A 23,661-nucleotide genomic window follows, 5' to 3' on the forward strand; every position below is an offset into this window, starting at 1 on the left:
CTCTTAAGACACAGCGCCAATTTCTGACAGAAAGGCAAATATTTAAAAAGGTTCTGTTATTATTTATTAGTTTAATAGACCCTCTACACAGGGCTGCATACAATGTGTTTCATTTTACAAAAAGTGAAAATGTGAATTGAGGTTAAAAAAAAAAAAAAACATTCTGAAACAAATTATTTTCTAGTATGTAATCGAAAAAGGCAGATGGAATTATATTGGTTGCTAGAGAAAGCATACACAGTTTTAGGAGGTATGTGTTGCATTTTGCTCTGCTGCTAGCTCTCAAACCTAAATCAGGTTCCCACTGACAATCACGAACCAATGAGAGTGGATCCCGATTATGTGATCACAATGTGCGCTTTGATGTACTGATCACATGCAGGCTGGAGGGTTTAGCCTTTACCTTTCAGATGCCACTCCATCAAAAAGGTGGCAGTGTACATCAGTTTAATACTATAATTCTTAATTGCAATTACTATAATAAAAACAGTTAAGCATTAATTTTTGTGCATCTTCAGCTTATAACAATTTTGTTTTGTTTTTTTGGTGTGGGTTTGTTTGGTATGTAATAGTCTTGTTGTTAATTGTTATTAAATCCTCTTAATAAAAAATTATTTGATTAAAAAAATAAAAATAAAAATCCTAGCATGTTCATATTAAATTTATTATGTTTGCTAATTAGTTATAGCGTTTTGTCAAGTTAACTGAGCAGTAAAGCTTCAATTACCTTCAGTAATGATAGAATGAAGGCATTCGTATTGCATTTCAACACATGGAAAAAGCACAGGTTGCTATCAGTGTTCTCTACAATAATGCTGTTTTACCTTATTTTTAGCCTATACATATACAGTTGTATTCAAATTTAATGGAAGAAAAAAACAATACAATGTAAACTTTTTTTTATTTTTATTCTCCGACCTACAACATAAAACTAAGCACCTTTAAAAAGAGATCTTACAGTTACTTATTCACGTATTCTATTGCATATTTCATTAAACAAATGTACCTTGTCATCTAATTTTCGGGCACTGAAGGACAGTTCAACATAGTCATCATTTCCAGATAACTCTTCAGCAATCACCTGTAATGAAAAGGAACATGTTTAATTTAGTTTATTATCTTAATGTAAGCTTGATAGCTGAAAATTGAGTAACTTTAATGGCTATTTCAAACGATCCCTTCGTACATCCCCTCAAATTTACATAGAACTCAGAACACATGGTTATGGCTTCCTGCTCCTGCAGTATAATTTTAGAGTCAGATTAGATGTGAGTTCACATAAGACAAGATATAACAATTTATTGTTTTGGATAAGTGATAAAGCTCCCTTCAAAATGTTTAAGAAGTTTTGAATGGAGTTTTGGAGAATTGTCACTCTTGTTTTGTTTATAACGCAAAAAATAAAAACCGCAGAGGTGATCAAATACCACCAAAAGAAAGCTCTATTTGTGGGGGAAAAAACATAAAATTCATTTGGTACAGTGTTGCATGACCGCGCAATTGTCATTCAAAGTGCTGAAAACTAAAAATTGGTCTGGACAATTGGTCTGGGCAGGAAGGGGGTGAAAATGCCCTGCATTGAAGCGGTTAAACATGCACAGGGAAGACCATGAAAAAACCGAAAGTCATACAAACAGAACCCACAAAGTCTTGTGGCCATTGGATGGTATAAAAAAGCAGGCTAATGCCTTGTACACACACGGTCTGACTTTCCGGCAGAAAAAGTCAGACGGAATCATTTGATCAGTTAATCTGATCCTGTGTGGGCTTCATCTGACTTCTTTCTAGTCCTGTTGTACGTTATCACGTTCTAAACGATTGGACGTTGGTGTGATTGCGTGTAGGCAAGTCCATTTCAGCAGAACTCCATCGGAACTCCGTTGGAAAGACCATCAGAGATTATTCTGATGGAAAAAACGATCGTGTGTACATGACATTAGAGGGCATATTGGTAAAATCAAACACTTCACATCTATTGGCAACGGAGATATTGAATATAAATAAAGCTTTCCCTGCAAGTGTCTATAACTATTTCAGTTGATGTATAACAGTGGTACTCTTCCTATAAACATTCAACATATGTATGTATGGAAAATACTAACCTGCTGATTGTTTCAAGGTGGTATTGGAGTTATATTCTTGTAATATTGATTTTGACAAAGTTTTTGTTCTTTTGTTTTTCTTAAATTGTATCAATGATCAATAATACATTATAAGTGCATCTCTTAGTCCCTCTGCAAAGATATCAGTTGAGTAGGGATGAGCCGATACCCACCGGTTCGGTTCGCACCAGAACCTTCGAACAGACCTAAAATTCGTACGAACTTTAGAACCCTATTAAAGTCTATGGGACTCGAACATTTGAAATCAAAAGTGCTAATTTTAAAGGCTAATATGCAAGATATGCAACAGACAACACCAGCAATAAGGGGTATCTTTAGGTGTATACTGTGCTGGAGGCACACAATGCCCACTTTAACTCCTGCAGATGCTTGTATTAGAGAACACCAGCAAAAAAGGGTAGATACAGGTGTATATTGTGCTGGAGGCACACAACACCCACTAACTCCTGCAGTTGCTTTTATTATGGGACACCAGCAATAAAGGGTAGATACAGGTGTATACTGTGCTGGAGGCATACAACACCCACTAACTCCTGCAGATGCCTTAATTAGAGAAAAACAGCAATAAATGGTAGATACAGGTGTATACTGTGCTGGAGGCACACAACATCACTTTAACTTTAAGATGCCTGAGAAAAGAACACACTGTCCCTGCCTATCTAGCTCTTTCCCTGCACGCCGGAACACACTACACAAGGCCGCCGTGCTGGCAGCCTTATATTGTGTACTAAACCCCCTGAGCTATAATTGGCCACAGGCATCCTGCCTGTGGCAAATTATGGCTCTCCTCGCTGCCGGCGCTGTGATTGGCCTGCAGAGTCACAGTGCATGCTTGGCCAATCATAAGCCAGCAATGCACTGCGGTGGCGTAGTGCATTGTGGGCCATTTGTGCCACACGAATTTGGTGCGAACGGTCCACAAAGTTCTGAATTTGCAGAACAGACGAACGGCCGATGTTCGAGTGGGACATGCGTTCGAGTCGAACACCGAGCTCATCCCTACTGTTGAGCCTGCTACTGATGTCCACCTAATAGAACTGTCTATGATGGTGTGGCAACCATGCTGCATTGCTCCTGGGTTTACAGCAGAGTTGCCACTCTCATATAGGCTGTGCTTGCTTGCACTACAGTGAGTGAAAACATTTTGCAGGGGATGCAGCTATCAACATTATTTCTGGTGATTCACAAGTATGTACAGTAGCTTGTCAAAAAGCACTTGGCAAAACCTAGTCCTGCCCACTGCTTTCTGGATTGACATCACTGCCTCTGTTGCAGTTAGGGAAAGTAAAGAAAGTATTCTGTTTACCTTAAAAGAGGTATGGGAATTGTTTTTATTTTAGAATCATACTTATCTAGGTGGATGCAGCATTGGTCTGATGCTGCGTCTTTAGTTGTACTTTATGTCGAAATGTTAATTGCTAGAAAATTCTGAATAGACAAACTTCATACCTAAATGAAAGTTGGCTGACTATACTTGTTCAACGACCAGTATATCTGTTTTTTCGCTCCAAACAGTGCTTAACTTGTGATATATCAATATCAAGTGATTCAGGAATGTAGAGGAAGCTGTCATGTGCTGGAAGCTAAATGAACAGATTGCTCTTGTGCTGTCAGGGTCAAGTGCTATGATTCAGTCCAGCTCCTCTTCATGTTGTCTAGAATAAACCCAACTGACATAAAGCAGAACTAATAAAGAAATGGACAGTAAAGCCTCTACTCCTTTTTGTAAATGCTTTATTTGCTGGCTGTTAGAAAGGACTTAACATTTTCAGTGTTATTACCAAAAGAGATGTCTCTTACACTGCATAGCAAAACAAAGTACACCAAAGAACATATTTCTTCTGGCAGTAACAAAATAGGAACATTCTCATTCTTCTACACGTTAATCTATTTTTCCTCCTCTCTTGTTTAAATTTTAACTCCAGGCTAGCAGCTAAATATGCAGTTAAAATACATACACAGTATCTCACAATAGTGAATACACCTCTTACACTTTTGTAAATATTTTATTCTATCTTTTCATGTGACAACACTGAAGAAATGACACTTTACTACAATGTTAAGTAGTGAGTGTCCAGCTTGTATAATAGTGTAAATTTGCTGTCCCCTCAAAATAACTCAACACACAGCCATCAATGTCTAAACCACTGGCAACAAAAGTGAGTACACCCCTAAGGGAAAATGTCCAAATTGGGCCCAAAGTGTCAATATTTTGTGTGGCCACCTTTATTTTCCCAGCACTGCCTTAACCCTCTTGGCCAATGGAGTTCACCAGAGCTTCACAGGTTGCCACTGGAGTCCTCTTCTACTCCTCCATAATGACATCAGGGAGCTGGTGGATGTTAGAGACCTTGCACTCCTCCACCTTCCGTTTGAGGATGCCCACAAATGCTCAATAGGGTTTAGGTCTGGAGACATGCTTGGCCAGTCCATCACCTATACTCTCTGCTTCTTTAGCAAGGCAGTGGTCATCTTGGAGGCGTGTTTGGGGTCGCTATCATGTTGAAATACTGTTCCTGTGGCCCAGTCTATGGAGGGGGGATCATGCTCTGCTACCGTATGTCACAGTACATGTTGGCATTCATGGTTCCCCCAATAAACTATAGCTCCCCAGTGCCGGCAGGACTCATACAGCCCCAGACCATGACACTCCCACCACCATGCTTGACCATAGGCAAGACACACTTTCTTTGTATTCCTCACCTGGTTGCTGCTACACACGCTCGACACCATCTGAACCAAATACGTTTATCTTGGTCTCATCAGACCACAGGACATGGTTCCAGTAATCCATGTCCTTTAGTCGGCTTGTCTTCACAAACTGTCTGTGGGCTTTCTTGTGCCTCATCTTTAGAAGAGGCTTCCTTCTGGGACTACAGCCACGCAGACCAATTTGATGCAGTGTGCGGCATATGGTCTGAGCACTGACAGGCTGGACCCCCACCCCTTCAACTTCTGCAGCAATGCTGGCAGCACTCATACATCTATTTCTCAAAGACAATCTCTGCATATGAAGCTGAGCACGTGTACTCAACTTCTTTGGTCGACCATGGTGAGGCCTGTTCTGAGTGGAACCTGTCCTGATATACCTGTATGGTATAACATCGCTGTATGGTCTTGGCCATCATGCTGCAGCTCAGTTTGAGGGTCTTGGCAATCTTCTTATAGCCTAGGCCAGTGATGGCGAACCTTGGCACCCCAGATGTTTTGGAACTACATTTCCCATGATGCTCTGGCACTCTGCGGTGTAGTGGAGCATAATGGGAAATGTAGTTCCAAAACATCTGGGGTGCCAAGGTTCGCCATCACTGGCCTAGGCCATCTTCATGTAGAGCAACAATTCTTTTTTCAGATACTCAGAGAGTTCTTTGCCATGAGCTGTCATGTTGAACTTCCAATGACCAGTATGAGAGTGAGAGCGATAACATCAAAATTCACACACATGCTCCCATGACACAGGGGAGGGAAAATGACTAATGGGGCCCAATTTGGACATTTTCACTTAGGGGTGTACTCACTTTCGTTGCCAGTGGTTTAGATATTGATAGCTGTGTGTTGAGTTATTTTGAGAGGACAGCAAGTTTACACTGTTATACAAGCTGTACACTCACTACTTTACATTGTAGCAAAGTGCCAATTCTTCAGTGTTGTCACAAGAACAGATATGATAAAACATTTACAAACATGTGAAGGGTGTACTAACTTTTGTGAGATACTGTATGTCTACTATAATACTTGCCAAAGGACTTCTAATTTTGGCCTGTCAGGATGATACATTTTCTAATTTCTAATAATAGAAAGGTACATCGCTGAATCATGAAATAAGTGCATTGCCCACATGGCTGCACAATTTGACAGAGGTTTGTAAATTTTAAGATTGGCTAAATGGAATTACAAATGATATAACAGGTAAAATAGAGAGCAAATACAGAATGTATTTCACCTGTGTACTAAACTATTTACTTGGGGCATTACTTTAAAGTTGAACTTCACACAGATATTAAAGACACAAAAGGATACAGGTCTGTATTTCTTATTAAATTGTTAATGTTTAATTGCAGTAAGTAGCTGCGTTTAACTTTGTACCAGGGTCATGCAATTTCCTGTACAACAGTACTCAGAGAGGGAGGGGCAAACCAATATTCCAATAAGGTGTGCTACATGCAAATATGTTGACAATTAACATGCTGATAGAGGGATAGTACAGGTTAAGCAATGGGGTGATCTTATCACTGTCTAGTCATAACTTTGGGGGTGAAGAGAGGACATCTATCTAGCTGTTCTATGTATTACTGGCAGCAATGCTTCCAGCATATTATAGGTTAAAATGACATTTCACTGAGCTTTAAAGTGATTCTAAAGGCTGAAGTTTTTTTTTACCTTCATGCATTCTATGCCCCCAGCGATCAAGCAAAGTGCATGAAAGCAGAAGCTCCCCCAGTTCTTTGCCTCCTCATTGGCTGAGAAATAGCAATGGGAGCCATTGGCCAAGGGGGACGGGCAAAGTCATGCTCTGTGTGTTTCATAGAGCAATCAGCTTGCCATGGGGGCACTCAACGAGGGGGGGCAGGATCACAAACAGGATTCAGGAAGAGGAGGATCAGGGTTGCTATGTGCAAAACCAGCAAGTATTACCTGTATGTTAGTATAAAAAAAATAGGATTTTTTGTACTCACCGTAAAATCCTTTTCTCTGTAATTCACCGACTGACACAGCTTCTTCTCTTTAGACCGTTGGGTTGTTATGCCACCTTCAGGAGAAGACTAGGCATTACATGTTAACATGTGATAATAAAACTAGAACTTTCTAGTTCTGCCCAAGGGGCAGCCCCTTAGCTAACAACCCCTCAGCATGCTACTGCAGCCTCAGTACGTCAACAAGCAGTATAACGTAAAGAAAAATATGAGGGGGCGGGTGCTGTGTCAGTCAGTGAATTATAGAAAAAAGGATTTTATGGTGAGTACAAAAAATCCTATTTTCACTTAGATTCACAGACTGACACAGCTTCTTCTCTTTAGACCATTGGGACGTCCCCAAGCAGTGCCAAAACGAGGGGTGGGAAAACAGCATAAAACTTCATCCACCATGGCATGTGGGAGCTAGTACAAACTTTACCCACAAAGAAACTACAGTGTGTGGAAAAACCACCACAAAAAAACAGGGTGCTCCTCAATGGAGAAGCACTACCCTCAAACCAAAACAAAACTGCGGTAACGAATGCAACAGTGCATTAACTTAAAGGTACTGCGTTTTTACTCAAAAAAACAGGAAAAAGGGAAAAAATTCCATATGCAATTGCATCTATACAACCGCCTGCAAAACTTTGCAACCAACTTCGTAAACAGATGACCAGGTCGCCACTTTACACAACAGACGCCTGATATCGGAAGGTCCAAGACATTCCAATTGCCCTCATAGAGTGGGCCGTGACTGGAAAGGGGGGCACCTGGCCGTTCAAGGCATAGGCTTGTACTACAATCTGTCTGATCCACCTGGAAATGGTGGCCGACGAGACCGTCATGCCTTTCTGTGGACCATCCACCGAAACATACAGTTAGTCTGACTTCCGGAAGGGAACCGTGGCAGACAAATACACCTTCAGAGCGCGAACAACGTCCAGAGCATGAAGGGCCACCTCCTTAGGACGTGTCGGCTTAGGACACAGAGATGGTACACAATGTCCTCATTGATGTGAAAATGCTGAGATTACCTTCGGCAGGAAAGATGGTTGCGGACGCAACACCACCTTATCCTTGTGGATAACCAGATAGGGCGACTTGAAGGACAAAGCCGCCAGTTCCGAAACCCTCCTGGCCGATGTAATGGCCACTAGAAAGACCACTTTCTAATACCAGGTTCAGATCCCACAGGGTTAACTGTGGACACACCGGAGGGACTACATGCCACACCCCTTGAGCAAAAGTACTCACTATAGAGTGAGACGCCAGGGGTCACTGAAAAAGGACAGCCAAGCTGATATTTGTCCTTTAATGGTGCTTAACGCCAATTTCTGATCCACCCTTTGCTGAAGAAACAGCAGGATCCTGGATATAGAAAAGGAGCGCGGATGCCATCCTTTCTCCTCACACATGGAGATGCAGGCCTTCCAGGTACGAAGATATATCTTCAGAGAAGAAGATTTCCGTGCTCTCAACATAGTTGGGATCACTGAGTCCGTCAGACACCGGTTCCTCAACACCTGGCTCTCAATAGCCATGCCGTTAAAGCCAGCGATGGTAAAGCAGAATGGAGAATCGGACCTTGAAACAGAAGGTCCTCTCGCAATGGCAGTCGCCAGGGAGCGTATGCCACCAGGCACACTAGGTCTGCGTACCAAGGATGCTGAGGCCAATCTGGGACAACCAGTATTACTGGGATCCCCTCGGCTTTCACTCTGCAAAGCAGATGTGGTAACAGTTTCAGTGGAAGAAAGGCGTAGATCAGCTGGTACTGATCCCACGGAGCTACCAGCGCGTCTGACGCGTCTGCCCACGGATCTCTTGTTCTGGACACAAATCTCGGCACCTTCCAATTGAGACGGGAGGCCAGAAGATCCACGTCTGGTGTGCCCCACCACAGGCGGTGGCCAAGCTTCTTGTTCCTCCTTGGTGATTGACATATTCCACAGCAGTGGCGTTGTCTGACTGGATCCTGATCGGAAGCCCTTGCAGTCTCATTGACCATGTGGAGAGGCATAGCCTGATCGCTCTCAGTTCGAGCAGATTGATCGGCAACTTGGATTCCTCCGTCGACCAGAGACCCTGAGACGACTGAACTCCCATCACTCCACCCCAGCCGAATAGGCTGGCGTCCGTTGCGATCAACGTCCATTTCAGAGGTAGGAATGACTTCCCAGACTGAAGCACCGGGGACCTCAGCCACCAGATCAGGGAACCCCTGACTAACTGGCTCACCTGGATCTGTCGATCCAGGGACAACGGAGATCTGTCCCACTTTGTCAAGATCTCCTTCTGCAGGACTCTGGTGTGGAGCTGGGCATATGGTACTGCCTCGAAGGAGGCCACCATGAGTCCCAGGACTCGCATGCAGAAGCGCAGTAACGACAACTTGCGGTTCATCAGCAGTTTTACCGCGGCTCTGAGAGTCTGTAGCTTGTCTGAAGGGAGAAATACTCATGCTTCCCTGGAGTCCAGCAGCAAGCCTAGGTACTCCAAACGCTAAGTCGGTACTATCACTGACTTTTTTAGGTTCAACAGCCACCCAAATTATTGCAGGGTCTGCATGGTGATCGCCACATCCTCTTCTAACTCTGAGGTGAAAGAAGCTGTCAGGAGGAGATCATATAGGTAACCCACGATCGCGATCCCGCGTTGCTGTAGCAATGCCAACACAGGAGCCAATACCTTGGTAAAGACTCGGGGGGCTGATACCAAACCAAAAGGGAGAGCCACAAACTGGTAGTGGGCTTCCCCGGCTGCAATCGCAGAAACTTTTGATGCCGGAGGCATATGGGTATGTGCACGTACACATCCTGGATGTCTAAGGATGCCAGGGAGTCCCCTTGATGGAGTGCAGCGACTACTGAGCGAACTGATTCCATTCTGAACCTCTGCACTTTCACAGTGATTGAGGGCTTTTAGATCCAAGATTGAATGTACCCCTTTCCTTCTTGGGAACTACAAACAGGTTTGAGTAGAACCCCTGGAAACGTGCCGATTCCGGAACAGGTACAATCACCCCGCGATTCAGCAGGTCCCCTACTGCCCCCAGAGGGCCTCCCGGCGAGCCAGGAGAATGGGTATGCTGGAGGGGAAGAATCTGTTTTGCGGCCAAGAGAGAAAATCTATCTTGTAGCCATAGGAAATCAGATCGCAGACCCATTGGTTGGACAGTCAAGAGGACCACCGGGCTGTAAACTCCCGAAGGCGACCCCCCACCCAAGTCATGGGTGAGGGCAAACTTTCATGCGGTAGCACTTTTGTTCGCAGGCTTGTTAGGCCTGCGGCCCCAGGGATGTTTCTGCCCCTCCATGGTCGTCCTGTTGGGCTGGGGACATTTAGCCGAAGCTCCGGGCGGACGAAAAAGCCACTTGTGTGTGGAAAAAGAGGGCCCTTGCTTACGGCGTGGCTCCTTAGCCTTTCTGGCCTGTGGGAGTAGAGTACTCTTACCACCTGTGGCATTCTTAATAATATCATCCAAAGAGGCTCCAAAGAGCCGGTTGCCAAGGAAGGGAAGATTCGTCAGGGCTTTTTTGGATGCCTGGTCAGCAGACCAGCATTTCAACCAAATCAGGCCCCTCAGCACCACTGCTGACACTGAAGCCCTCGATAACAGGGGGAGGGTATCCAGGGCCGCGTCACAAACGTACTTAAGGCCATGCAGTAGTTTGTCTGCTAGTTCCACGCAGACAGGAGAAGGCTGCTGTTCTCCCAATTTGCAGTGCAACAGTTTTGCCCACTCAGTTAGTGTCTGCGACACAAGTGCAGATGCCAGTACTGGTCGCATGGTTGACCCCACAACTGTAAACAAGGAACGAGCCACTGCCTCAACCTTCCTGTCCGTGGGATCTGCTAGCTCCTGAATCTTCAGGGTATAACGCACAGCTGTGATAAGTGCTCCAACAAGCGTTTTGTCATGTATGGACCCGGATTTCAAATAAATAAAGTGTAAGACCAGTGAAGGTGCGTCCTTTAGGGCGTACTGGCGCCGCCCCCTCTTTCCAGTCACCCCCCTCTATCACCAATAGATAAATTCATGCATTGTATGAATCTATCCATGGCTGCCACTACCACCCCCTGTTCAGGCTCCTGGCCCCTTTTTGGGCGTGGGGCACCTGAATTACAGTGGTGGTGGGGGGGGGGGGGGTTTAAGCGCATAATTAGAGCCATAGGGTCTAATAGATGTCATAAAAGGTAAACAATGCTCGCAGTTCACCCAGCTGTGTTAGAAAAGCTAATGAATATTCGCTTTCCTAACACTGATCCACCTCTCCGCCAATCAGGTGCTCAGGTCTGTTACCTGTCACCTGATTTGTTGAAACGACAGGCGCTGTGATTGGAGGGAGCATTGGCAGCATTTGATGGCACAGTGGGAGCATTTGATGGCACAGTGGGAGAATTTGATGGGCACAGTGGCAGCATTTGATGGCACAGTAGCAGGATTTGATGGCACAGTGGGGGCATTTGATTGCACAGTAGCAGCATTTGATGGGCACAGTGGCAGCATTTTTTGGGCACAGTGGCAGCATTTGATGAGCACAGCGGCAGTGTTTGATGGAACAGTGGCAGCGTTTGATGGGCACAGTGGCATCGTTTGGTAGGCACAGTGGCAGTGTTTTATGGGCACAGTGGCTGCGTTTGATGGGCACAGTAGTGGCGTTTGATAGCACAGTGGCCGCGTTTGGGCTGGGGGGGGCAGTGACAGCATTCAATGGGCACAGTGGGAGCATTCAATGGCACAGTGGGAGCATTTGATGGGCACAGTGGCAGCATTTGATGGCACAGTGGGAGAATTTGATGGGCACGGTGGCAGCATTTGATGGCACAGAAGCAGGATTTGATGGCACAGTGGGGGCATTTGATTGCACAGTAGCAGCATTTGATGGGCACAGTGGCAGCATTTAATGGCACAGTGGCAGCATTTGATGGGCACAGTGGCAGCATTTGATGAGCACAGTGGCAGTGTTTGATGGCACAGTGGCAGCGTTTGATGGGCACAGTGGCAGAGTTTGATAGGAACAGTGGCAGCGTTTTATGGGCACAGTGGTGGCATTTAATGGCACAGTGGCCGCAATTGATGGGGTTTTTTTGAGTTTGTTTGCCCCAAAATTGTGAGCACCAGCTGCCACTGTGTAGGACGATGGGGTTGATATACTCAAGGTAGACTGTGCACTTTGCAAGTGCAGTTGCACTCATTCTCATTAGTAAATGTAGTGTGGTAATTCTTCACTTTGTAAAGACTACCCAATCAGGTTCAAGAAAAATTTAAAAAAGCATTTTTGCTTGCTCATGATTGGATGATGTAGATCAGCAGAGCTTCTGCTCATTTACTAAGCTCTGAGGAAAATGGGTGCAAGTGCCATTTGCAGAGTGCACAGTCTACGTGCCTTTAGTAAACCCATCCCAAAGTGTAGCCTTTTATCAACCTAGGAGTAAACTGCATACCTTAAAAATCAAATTAATAAGCTTTTATTGTGCTAAAATATACACAAAAATTCCAAGAGAGAGAGTGTGCATTCTATCATATATGTTAGTGTTAACCATATATGTGAAGTGCTTGATTTTGCTGGCTTTTTAACTGCTAGATAGCAGTGTGTGATTACAACCTTAATGTTTATCTGCTGGAAAGCAGGACTTTTTTTTACTATAAAAGCTGGTATAAGACCGGTTTGTGTTGAAATGCATTGCTGCTACTGCCTATCCAGCGCTCGCTTTCAGCAGGAGCCAGAGTATTGTATATACAGCCGGAGGAGGATAAATGTCACCATGGATTTCCAGGAAGGGCTGATATTTAGATAAGACTAAGCACTTTTTTATGTATTTTGCAGCTGGGTTTTGCATATATAGGATCCAAGTTATAAGCTGCTGGAATAGTGAAGTACTGGCTAGATTGTATAATCACTGGCTCAAACATGAGGAAATAATTATGTGTATAACTGGGATATTATGCTGAGCATATCAGAGCACACGCTGAGCATTGAGTACTTTAGGTGTAAGTAAAAGACTAATTAATATATGTGGCTTGAACTACTTGAGTCTTAGTTATGGACAAAATATGTATACCACAGTTTAAATGTTTTCGTTTATATACCAATAAAGTAAGAAGTCATTTTTGATATACAATTATGCTTATTTTTAAAACATTGTTAGGAGACACCTAATGAATTATAAGCTTTTGCCATAATGGTGCTAGACTTTTTGACTCGAATAGTCATGATTGTGAGTCTCCTGCAAGCCTATAACTTGTCAGTGGTTGCCTATGTTCTAAGAATACCAAACCTGGTGCACTATGCTGAATATGAATACATTCTGCAATTTCTGAATCAAATAATCTTGTTTTTTGTGTTCTGAATCTGATCAGATCATGGTCATCATTTCCTATTTATTAAAATGTAAAATGTGACAAACTCACATGCATTTTTTATTATTATTATTTTTTTTTTGTTTCATGTCATCTTCAATAACACTCTATTGCAAATAAACCCCAACTACTTAAAGTGGTTGTAAACCCTTACAACCAACTTTGACCTACAGGTAAGCCTAGATTAAGGCTTACCTGTAGGTCCAAGAAATATCTCCTAAACCTATACGGTTTAGGAGATATTTACCTGAAGACAGTAACCGCTGTCTACGGCACATGCGCTGTAGACAGGGGTGCGCAGGCGCACTGGGCAGGCCGCAGATCGTGGCGATATCGCGGCTCTGACGAATCACAGCGCCGGAGAAGCAAGTCGCTCCGGGATACATGGCAGCGCCGAAGAGGAAGACAGAGGACTGCTTTGGGGGCTTCGTTCTCAGGTAAGTTATTCATAATGAGCTAGTATGCTGTGCATACTAGCTCATTATGCCTTTGCCTTACAGGGTGTGTTTTTTTTTTTTTGCCTTTACTTCCTCTTTAAAGTGGGCACTAAACTCTAGCTAAAAAAAATAATTTCAAGTATGTATTCTTAATTTAAAAAGTACTTTCTATTGCTCTCAGCCTCCAAATCAGCAAATTCCCTTTTCTTGCTGCTATGATCTGACTTAGTGCTCTTTTAGACAGGTGGCTGGAGGGAGGTAAAAACACACGGCAGAACCGTCGTCCATCGTCTGCTCATCTGAGCTGTCCCAATACCGCCAGATGGGGCTGTACAGATGCCACAGCCATGAAGCAAAGACATTTTCAACTCAGGATGGTACCACCTGTGAAACTCCCCCATTAAATTTAAATAGGGCTATGCTGCAACTGTGTTCAATGCACACGATTGCAGCTTGGTAGTGTGGCAATATAGGCATACATCAGGCTGTGAGGAGGCATTATAGGGCCTCCTCAACCCCTGTTAAAAGAGATCTGAATTTGGATCGTTCTTCAGAGAGCACCACAGGGCACAGACCTTACTAACAGAGGGTGGCTACATTCATTCTTCACGGTTCCACTGTATGTAGGAGCTTAGCTACCCTCTCTTACTTGCTCCTGTAATTGATTATGGACTATGGAATTTGCAGTGTGCATACAGCAGTGTACATGACTGAACTAACGCACAGAAATGTAACTGAGGGAGAAAAGGAAAGGTCTGGGAATTTACTGAGGATGTCAGACAGAGGCAAAAAAACTGTAAGAAATTATTTAACTGCTTGCCAACCGCCTCACGCCGATATACATCGGCAGAAGGGTTCGTACAGGCAAACTAACGTACCTGTATGTGGCTCTTTAAGAGGCGCGCACCCACGCAAGCTCCGTGGGTCGGGTCACGGGTCCAGCAGACTTGATCGCTGCGGGGATACCTGTGATCGTCTAACGGGGAGGAAGAACGGGGAGATGCTAATGTAAACAAGCATCTTCCCGTTCTGCCTAGTGACAATGTCACTGATCTCTGTTCCTTGTGATCGGAAGCAGAGATCAGTGATGTGTCACACATACCCACACTCCCTACATTTAGGAACACTCCCCAGGACACACTTAACCCCTACACTGCCCCCTAGTGGTTAAACCCTTCACTGCCAGTGTCATTTACACAAGAATCAGTGCATCTGTATAGCACTGATTGCTGTATAAATGACAATGGTCCCAAAAATGTGTCAAAAATGTCCCAAGTGTCCGCCATAATGTCACAGTCATGATAATAATTGCTAAATTATTAATAAAAATGCCATAAGATATACCTTTGGCACAGAGTGTGCTCATCAATGCCTGGGAGACTGCAATCATGTGAAGAATCTAGCATTAGGGCTGCTCCCAGACTTAGAGATGAGCCTTCACTGTGTGCAGTAATTAAAGTACACAGTTCCTCTGAAAAGTGCTGTCCCATGTCAATACACGGTAAATGAAGTATGTTGCATTAGGGGGGATGTGCCGAGCCTGCACCCACTCCACCAGTCCAGTGTGCCTCTGTTATCTCACTCCCAGTAACAGAATGGGATCCTGCTGAGCAGACCTCATGCAGGCTTATATTAACTCATTAACTTCCGTACCCATATGATCAGGTCATGGATCTCCATAATGCATGTTCAGTTCCAGTTGCTCCTGGAAATCAACCACTAGGGAAATCCTCACTACCGGAGAACCTGTCCTCTTTACCAGGTACTACGCCTAATGACTGGTTGCTTGGTGTCTTGGACTTGTGCTTGGTTACATTTAGCAACTTCATTCCTTCTCCTTGACTTGCAGAGTTAACCCTTTTGTAGTAGCTGTGCTTCATACCCCTCTACGCATTACAGACCCTGATTCTTTAGATATGCCAGAACCCACATGCACCCCTTTGAACAACTTTAGACCAGGCTTGGAACAGTTAATGTAACTTTACAGGAGGAACTTCAGCCTTATAGTCCAATGTGAACAAGTCCAATTCCTATCCTAACTATAGTTGTGTGGCTGCCAAGGCATACCTCCATGAGGTGGTAGTCTATGCTGGTTTTCTCCATTGCTTGGATGTCCTCCAAAATCCCCCATGGTTTCTGTGTACTGCAAGGTGCAGCATTCCCAGTACCACAAACCAAGAGCAGGAATAGTAACCAGGAAGAAGCACCTGGACCTCAGCCTTCCCGATTTTTAAAGCACTGGTGGACTGGACTGTGAAGGACCAAAAAGCCTGGAAACTGACCACACATAACTTACCTCTTTACCCCAGCCTGGATCAGCTGCTAAATCACTAAATTAGCATTAACTCAACCTGCTTGAACGGTGATTGTGCCCAGGATGCTACACATCAGAGGAACCAAACTCAACCATTGATTATACCTTCTAAAAGGGGATAAGGGAAGTTTCTGACTTCAGTATACTGACAAGAAAAGCAATAGCAACTCACTTACTTCTAGAGTTTTTTCTATCTGGTAGATCTTTCACAAGTATTTATGTTAAGAACTTAGCAGCTCTGTTGTAGATCATTTTTTTTTTTTTATAAAAGTGTAACCCAGAATGTTATTTGTAGGCACCTGCCCACGGCACATGAAAGCAGAAGCATCAGACATACTATAGAATAGAAGATATAAATAGGATCAGTCATTGAGAAGGTGTGAAATTCTCCAGAAGATATACCGTTATAGATGATTTCCCTGCTGTGTTTCCATGCTTCAGCAACGATTTTGACAGCTTCCTTTGTGATACAATCTGCACAGACACCGAGCAAAATAAGAACAGATTACTCATGTAAAAGAAGCATGTACTCATCATTTCAAAATAAATCATTGTGTCTTCATAAGATTTGTCATAACAGAATAAAAAATACTTTTTTGTCAATGCTTAGTAATTCAACATGAAAATGATCTGTAATGCTATATATTTGAGGCTTGGGGTGGCACATAATATACAATATAAAAAAATGGAAAATATGTATCCTAATGTATTCATCTATGTAATCTCAACACATTCAATACCACCTTACAAAATATATAGTGCATTAATATTACTGTTTTTAGAGAAAGGAACTTGATATTCCTATCCTAACCACAAAAATACATAATACTCACAAGCCATAATTTAAGCGAAAGGCAACTAACCAAAAGCAGTTACGAAAACAAATGATCTCAGAAACAAGTTAAACATGGGTAGAATCAAAGTCCTCCAACCTCCTCTTACCCAAAGGAACAAATATGGTTAAGTTGCAAAGTTTTTTTTTTTTTTTTACACTTACATAGAAATTCAAAAATGTTTGTTTCTTACTTGCCCCAAAGTGCACTCCATACCACCCAGGAAGTCGGCATCTTTCAGGCCATTGTGATTACTGCTTATGTCATGCACCTCAAAACGTAGGCGTTGAACTTCCTCAAAATAAAAGTCAACTGTGAAAATCTTTGAGAAAATAGGGTTGATGCATGTTCTGATGATTTCTGTTCGGTCTACCTGTGAGGAGAAAAAAAAAACAGGAAAAATTTTGTTGACTAACCATTTCAATTTAAAATACAGTTGAAAAAACAAAAAATAAATCAACTTTGCCACGAATCTAAAATGGCTTACTCCATTGATAATGCACTTTCCTTAGACTGACACATGCAACAGAACATTCTTGCAGAAATATAATAACAGTTAAACCACTTTTTAAGATTTTGTAAAGAAAACTTTTCAAAGAAGTAATTTTGTGGCTACCATTGCTAACCACTTATATTAAAAATGCTGGTTACTGAAGTGTATGCGTGCATTGGGACTGAGCTGAGGTCTGATGTCTATGCGTACATTTGGGTTGATCTGAAGTCGGAAGATACAGAAATTAGGTCTGATGTGAGATCTTTATGTGATGCTGTAGGGTTGTGTACAATAATTAATAAGTTTAACTTTTCATTAGCAGTAAAACTTGAACAAGGCAGTATAACAAAAAATGTTAAGCTAATGAAGACTACAGAGGGTTATTGATCATTGGCACACTGGCAGTCAGTGTCATTGGGGGCAGCCTGTCAGTGCTCAGACCATATGCCGCACACTGCATCAAATTGGTCTGCATGGCTGTTGTCCCAGAAGGAAGCCACTTCTAAAGATGATGCACAAGAAAGCTCGCAGTTTGCTGAAGACAAGCAGGCTAAGGACATGGATTACTGGAACCATGTCCTGTGGATCAAGATAAACTTATTTGGTTCAGATGGTGTCAAGTGTGTGTGGAGGAAACCAGGTGAGGAGTACTAAGACAAGTGTGTCTTGCCTACAGTCAAGCATGGTGGTGGGAGTGTCATGGTCTGGGGCTGCATGAGTGCTGCCGACACTGGGGAGCTACAATTCATTGAAGGAACCATGAATGCCAACATGACCCCCTCCCTTCGGAGACTGGTCCGCAGGACAGTATTCCAACATGATAACGACCCCAAACACGCCTCCAAGATGACCACTGCCTTGCTAAAGAAGCTGAAGGTAAAGGTGATGGACTGGCCAAGCATGTCTCCAGACCTAAACCCTATTGAGCATCTGTGGGGCATCCTCAAATGGAAGGTGGAGGAGCGCAAGGTCTCTAACATACACCAGCTCCGTGATGTCATCATCACGGAGCTCCGTGATGTCAACCTGTGAAGCTCTGGTGAAGAGGGTTAAGGCAGTGCTGGAAAATAATGGTGGCCACTCAAAATATTAACACTTTGAGCCCAATTTGGACATTTTCACTTAGGGGTGTACTCACTTTTGTTGACAGCGGTTTAGACATTAATGGCTGTGTGTTGAGTTATTTTGAGGGGACATCAAATTTACACTGTTATACAAACTGTACACTCACTACTTTACATTGTAGCAAAGTATCATTTCTTCAGTGTTGTCACATGAAAAGATATAATAAAATATTTACAATGTGAGGAGTGTACAAACATTTGTGAGATACTGTACATGGTTTTGAGCACATTGTATAACTTTGACTGCACTATAAAAGCTGCATACTATTACATTTTACTATTACTAATATACTATTATACTATTATAATACTAATGGCTACACTATTTACGCATTATTATTATGTTAAGGTGGTGTGGAATCACTTTTTTTGTGTACACTTGCAACCCACATCTGAGAGGTTAGTGACTGCGTGGATTGTTTTTTAGTTAATATGTCAGAATACAGTAGCTCAGCTGGGAGATGTGTCCATCTGAGTTGTATAGTGTGGATGGAGGAATCTGCAGACTGAACTAAATAAATCTATCAGTGTATGGCTAGCCTTAATGGTAATTTTTGTATATGTTGCCAAACAACAGGGTTGTTTGAAGTTCACACAGCCTGATATTTTATACAGTTAAAACTAATTGTTATGCTCATAGAGTTTTACTTTCATTTATATTCATGAAAAAAAGTCTTCCTTGACAAAATATGTTTTTTTACGGTCAATGCAAAATAGAGTGTAGGATAACTACAGCAGCATTGCTAAAGCACTAACCTATCTTAGTTCTGCATAAAGAATATACAAAGTATCCTGTACAGCAGAACTTCATTTCAACATACACATCTGAACCTTGCAATTATTCTGCTTTCTAGTTTGAAGTGGACACTATATCATTACAAGAGTGCTTGAGGTATGATTAGCTACATATAAAATATTGATATTTTCATATTGACAGCAAAGGCAAGTTGTTATGTTCACTCAGGACATACATGTGAAATTGTATAACTATAATTCATTGTTTCATCCACATCTTAAGTGTTCAACGTGAAAAGAAATCTCTTCAAGATAATATATTGCAATACGTTTTAGTGATTTTATTCAGGTAGAACATAAAGGACAGCAGGCTCTTTGTTTTAAAAAATGATATCATAATGAGCCCAGCACACTAAATAAACTAGCAATATAAATGTTATTTATACATGCTTCCACATAAACTAAGATTTTGTCATGCTCAGCCTAAGGACTTTATGGTGGCTGCTTCCATCATTACTAAGCGGTGGCTCCTTCCATCATTACCAAGTGGTGACTCCTTCCATCATTACCAAGTGGTGACTCCTTCCATCATTACCAAGTGGTGACTCCTTCCATCATTACCAAGTGGTGGCTCCTTCCATCATTACCAAGCGGTGGCTCCTTCCATCATTATTAAGTGGTGACTCCTTCCATCATTACCAAGTGGTGACTCCTTCCATCATTACTAAGTGGTGACTCCTTCCATCATTACCAAGAGGTGGCTCCTTCCATCATTACTAAGTGGTAGCTGCTTCCATCATTACTAAGCGGTGGCTCCTTCCATCATTACCAAGTGGTGACTCCTTCCATCATTACCAAGTGGTGACTCCTTCCATCATTACCAAGTGGTGACTCCTTCCATCATTACCAAGTGGTGGCTCCTTCCATCATTACCAAGCAGTGGCTCCTTCCATCATTATTAAGTGGTGACTCCTTCCATCATTACCAAGTGGTGACTCCTTCCATCATTACCAAGTGGTGACTCCTTCCATCATTACCAAGTGGTGACTCCTTCCATCATTACCAAGAGGTGGCTCCTTCCATCATTACTAAGTGGTAGCTGCTTCCATCATTACTAAGCGGTGGCTCCTTCCATCATTACCAAGTGGTGACTCCTTCCATCATTACCAAGTGGTGACTCCTTCCATCATTACCAAGTGGTGACTCCTTCCATCATTACCAAGTGGTGGCTCCTTCCATCATTACCAAGCGGTGGCTCCTTCCATCATTATTAAGTGGTGACTCCTTCCATCATTACCAAGTGGTGACTCCTTCCATCATTACCAAGTGGTGACTCCTTCCATCATTACCAAGTGGTGGCTCCTTCCATCATTACCAAGCGGTGGCTCCTTCCATCATTACTAAGTGGTGACTCCTTCCATCATTACCAAGTGGTGACTCCTTCCATCATTACTAAGGGGTGACTCCTTCCATCATTACCAATCGGTGGCTCCTTCCATCATTACCAAGCGGTGGCTCCTTCCATCATTATTAAGTGGTGACTCCTTCCATCATTATTAAGTGGTGACTCCTTCCATCATTACCAAGTGGTGACTCCTTCCATCATTACTAAGTGGTGACTCCTTCCATCATTACCAATCGGTGGCTCCTTCCATCATTACTAAGTGGTAGCTGCTTCCATCATTACTAAGTGGTGGCTCCTTCCATCATTACCAAGTGGTGACTCCTTCCATCATTACCAAGTGGTGACTCCTTCCATCATTACCAAGAGGTGGCTCCTTCCATCATTACCAAGTGGTGGCTACTTCCATCATTACCAAGCGGTGTCTCCTTCCATCGTTATTAAGTGGTGGCTCCTTCAATCAATACCAAGTGGGGGCTCCTTCCATCATTACCAAGCGGTTGCTCCTTCCATCATTACCAAGTGGTGGCTCCTTCCATCATTACCAAGCGGTGTCTCCTTCCATCGTTATTAAGTGGTGGCTCCTTCCATCATTACCAAGTGGTGGCTCCTTCCATCAATACCAAGTGGTTGCTCCTTCCATCATTACCAAGTGGTGGCTCCTTCCATCATTACCAAGTGGTGTCTCCTTCCATCATTATTAAGTGGTGGCTCCGTCCATCATTACCAAGTGGTGGCTCCTTCCATCATTACCAAGTGGTTGCTCCTTCCATCATTACCAAGTGGTGGCTCCTTCCATCATTACCAAGTGGGGCTCCTTCCATCATTACTAAGCGGTAGCTGCTTCCATCATTACTAAGTGGTAGCTCTTCCATCATTACCAAGTGGTGACTCCTTCCATCATTACCAAGTGGTGACTCCTTCCATCATTACCAAGTGGTGGCTCCTTCCATCATTACCAAGCGGTGGCTCCTTCCATCATTACTAAGTGGTGACTCCTTCCATCATTACCAAGTGGTGACTCCTTCCATCATTACTAAGTGGTGACTCCTTCCATCATTACCAATCGGTGGCTCCTTCCATCATTACCAAGCGGTGGCTCCTTCCATCATTATTAAGTGGTGACTCCTTCCATCATTATTAAGTGGTGACTCCTTCCATCATTACCAAGTGGTGACTCCTTCCATCATTACTAAGTGGTGACTCCTTCCATCATTACCAATCGGTGGCTCCTTCCATCATTACTAAGTGGTAGCTGCTTCCATCATTACTAAGTGGTGGCTCCTTCCATCATTACCAAGTGGTGACTCCTTCCATCATTACCAAGTGGTGACTCCTTCCATCATTACCAAGAGGTGGCTCCTTCCATCATTACCAAGTGGTGGCTACTTCCATCATTACCAAGCGGTGTCTCCTTCCATCGTTATTAAGTGGTGGCTCCTTCCATCAATACCAAGTGGGGGCTCCTTCCATCATTACCAAGCGGTTGCTCCTTCCATCATTACCAAGTGGTGGCTCCTTCCATCATTACCAAGCGGTGTCTCCTTCCATCGTTATTAAGTGGTGGCTCCTTCCATCATTACCAAGTGGTGGCTCCTTCCATCATTACCAAGTGGTTGCTCCTTCCATCATTACCAAGTGGTGGCTCCTTCCATCATTACCAAGTGGTGTCTCCTTCCATCATTATTAAGTGGTGGCTCCTTCCATCATTACCAAGTGGTGGCTCCTTCCATCATTACCAAGTGGTTGCTCCTTCCATCATTACCAAGTGGTGGCTCCTTCCATCATTACCAAGTGGGGCTCCTTCCATCATTACTAAGCGGTAGCTGCTTCCATCATTACTAAGTGGTAGCTCTTCCATCATTACCAAGTGGTGGCTCTTTCCATCATTACCAAGTGGTGACTCCTTCCATCATTGCTAAGTGGTGGCTGCTTCCATCATTACTAAGTGGTGGCTGCTTCCATCATTACTGACTATTCCATTTCTTGTGGAAGAATGAGTACCTAGGAATCACTATACAATTCGCAACATTCAATATACCCGAGGGTTGCTGTTAGAAATCACAGGGCTACATACAGCCTACCTGACAGGGCCCCCCACCCAACATATAACAATATTTTCGCAAAAAAATACACTAAAATCATTATTAGCAGACACAAACACAACATAACTTAAACAATTCTTGCTAAATCTAAAAGATAAAACTGTATTCAGTTAATAAACAAAGCTCTGCGTGTGAATGAGGTATTGGGGCTTATTCATGTGAGCACAGAGGTGCGTACAGTGTGGATCATTGTTTTTTTTTTTTTTATGTGGTTTGAGCTGTGTGTAGGCAGGCTATGTTACCCTATGAGGATGCAGCAGCTGTACAAACACAACCCCAGTTCCTAATCTGACAGGCACGTGGATACAGGTGTAGGGTCTAAACACAGACAGTGTGCATTTGGGCCAGTCACATACACCTGCACACCTGTCAAATTAGGACCTGTGGCTGTGTTCATAAAGCCGCTGGAACCTCATAGAGTAACAGAAGTCTCCAACCACACAAACCACTCCTTCACACTGTTTGGGCTAGAGAACCCATGTAAATGAGCTCTTAATTTTGTTATTTTATACTTTTTTTTTTTTACAATTTTTATTATGTTTTTACATTTTGTTTACTATATTTCATTTCTATTTTTCATAATGTTGTTGGGGTGCATCTTCAGAGATCTAAACAGATCCCTAATATCAAATTTTTGAGACACAGAAATGGGCCGACTAACATAAATTCCTCCGTCCCTTTCTCTGCAGCCTCACCTGCACAGTGAATAAACAGAAAGCAATATACAGATGCTCCTGTTCAATCACAAACTGAAGCATAGTAAACACATTTTCTATGTTTCAGTTATGAATGAAAAAGGGGAGTGATTGGTACAGATCGCTCACTGTGTTCCTTCTGGAAAGGAAGGGGCTTGTAAATATAACATATTTATCAGCTTCTTTCCCTGCTTCCCAACCCCGAAACATCCCCCTGTGTGCCTGTAGCAGCTGGTAGGAGACAAGACGAGAGGAGGGAAGCTATGGGGGAAGGGGAGAGTGTTATACAGGGGCCTAGGCAGCAGAGGGAAGAGGATCATCTACAGGTAGGGTAATTGGCACGGCGGCGGGGCGATTACT

At 43.2% G+C, this 23,661-nt stretch overlaps 1 protein-coding gene across 2 annotated transcripts in view; it reads right to left on the reverse strand.

Moving 5' to 3' along the window:
- CPNE4 (copine 4) overlaps window positions 1-23,661 on the reverse strand; it is a 660,573-nt gene that overhangs the window by 231,039 nt on the left and 405,873 nt on the right. For both annotated transcript variants that reach the window (XM_077491511.1, XM_077491512.1), the window contains exons 3-5: window positions 16,941-17,120; window positions 16,317-16,388; window positions 1,007-1,081 (exon numbers count right to left, since the gene is read on the reverse strand). In XM_077491511.1, coding sequence (XP_077347637.1) covers window positions 1,007-1,081; window positions 16,317-16,388; window positions 16,941-17,120 — 327 coding nt within the window. The remainder of the gene's footprint in view (window positions 1-1,006; window positions 1,082-16,316; window positions 16,389-16,940; window positions 17,121-23,661) is intronic.

The sequence above is a fragment of the Lithobates pipiens genome, unplaced genomic scaffold, assembly GCF_037356315.1.
Source record: "Lithobates pipiens isolate NorthernLeopardFrog02 unplaced genomic scaffold, aLitPip1_a1.2 Scaffold_19, whole genome shotgun sequence".
Lineage (NCBI taxonomy): Eukaryota > Metazoa > Chordata > Amphibia > Anura > Ranidae > Lithobates > Lithobates pipiens.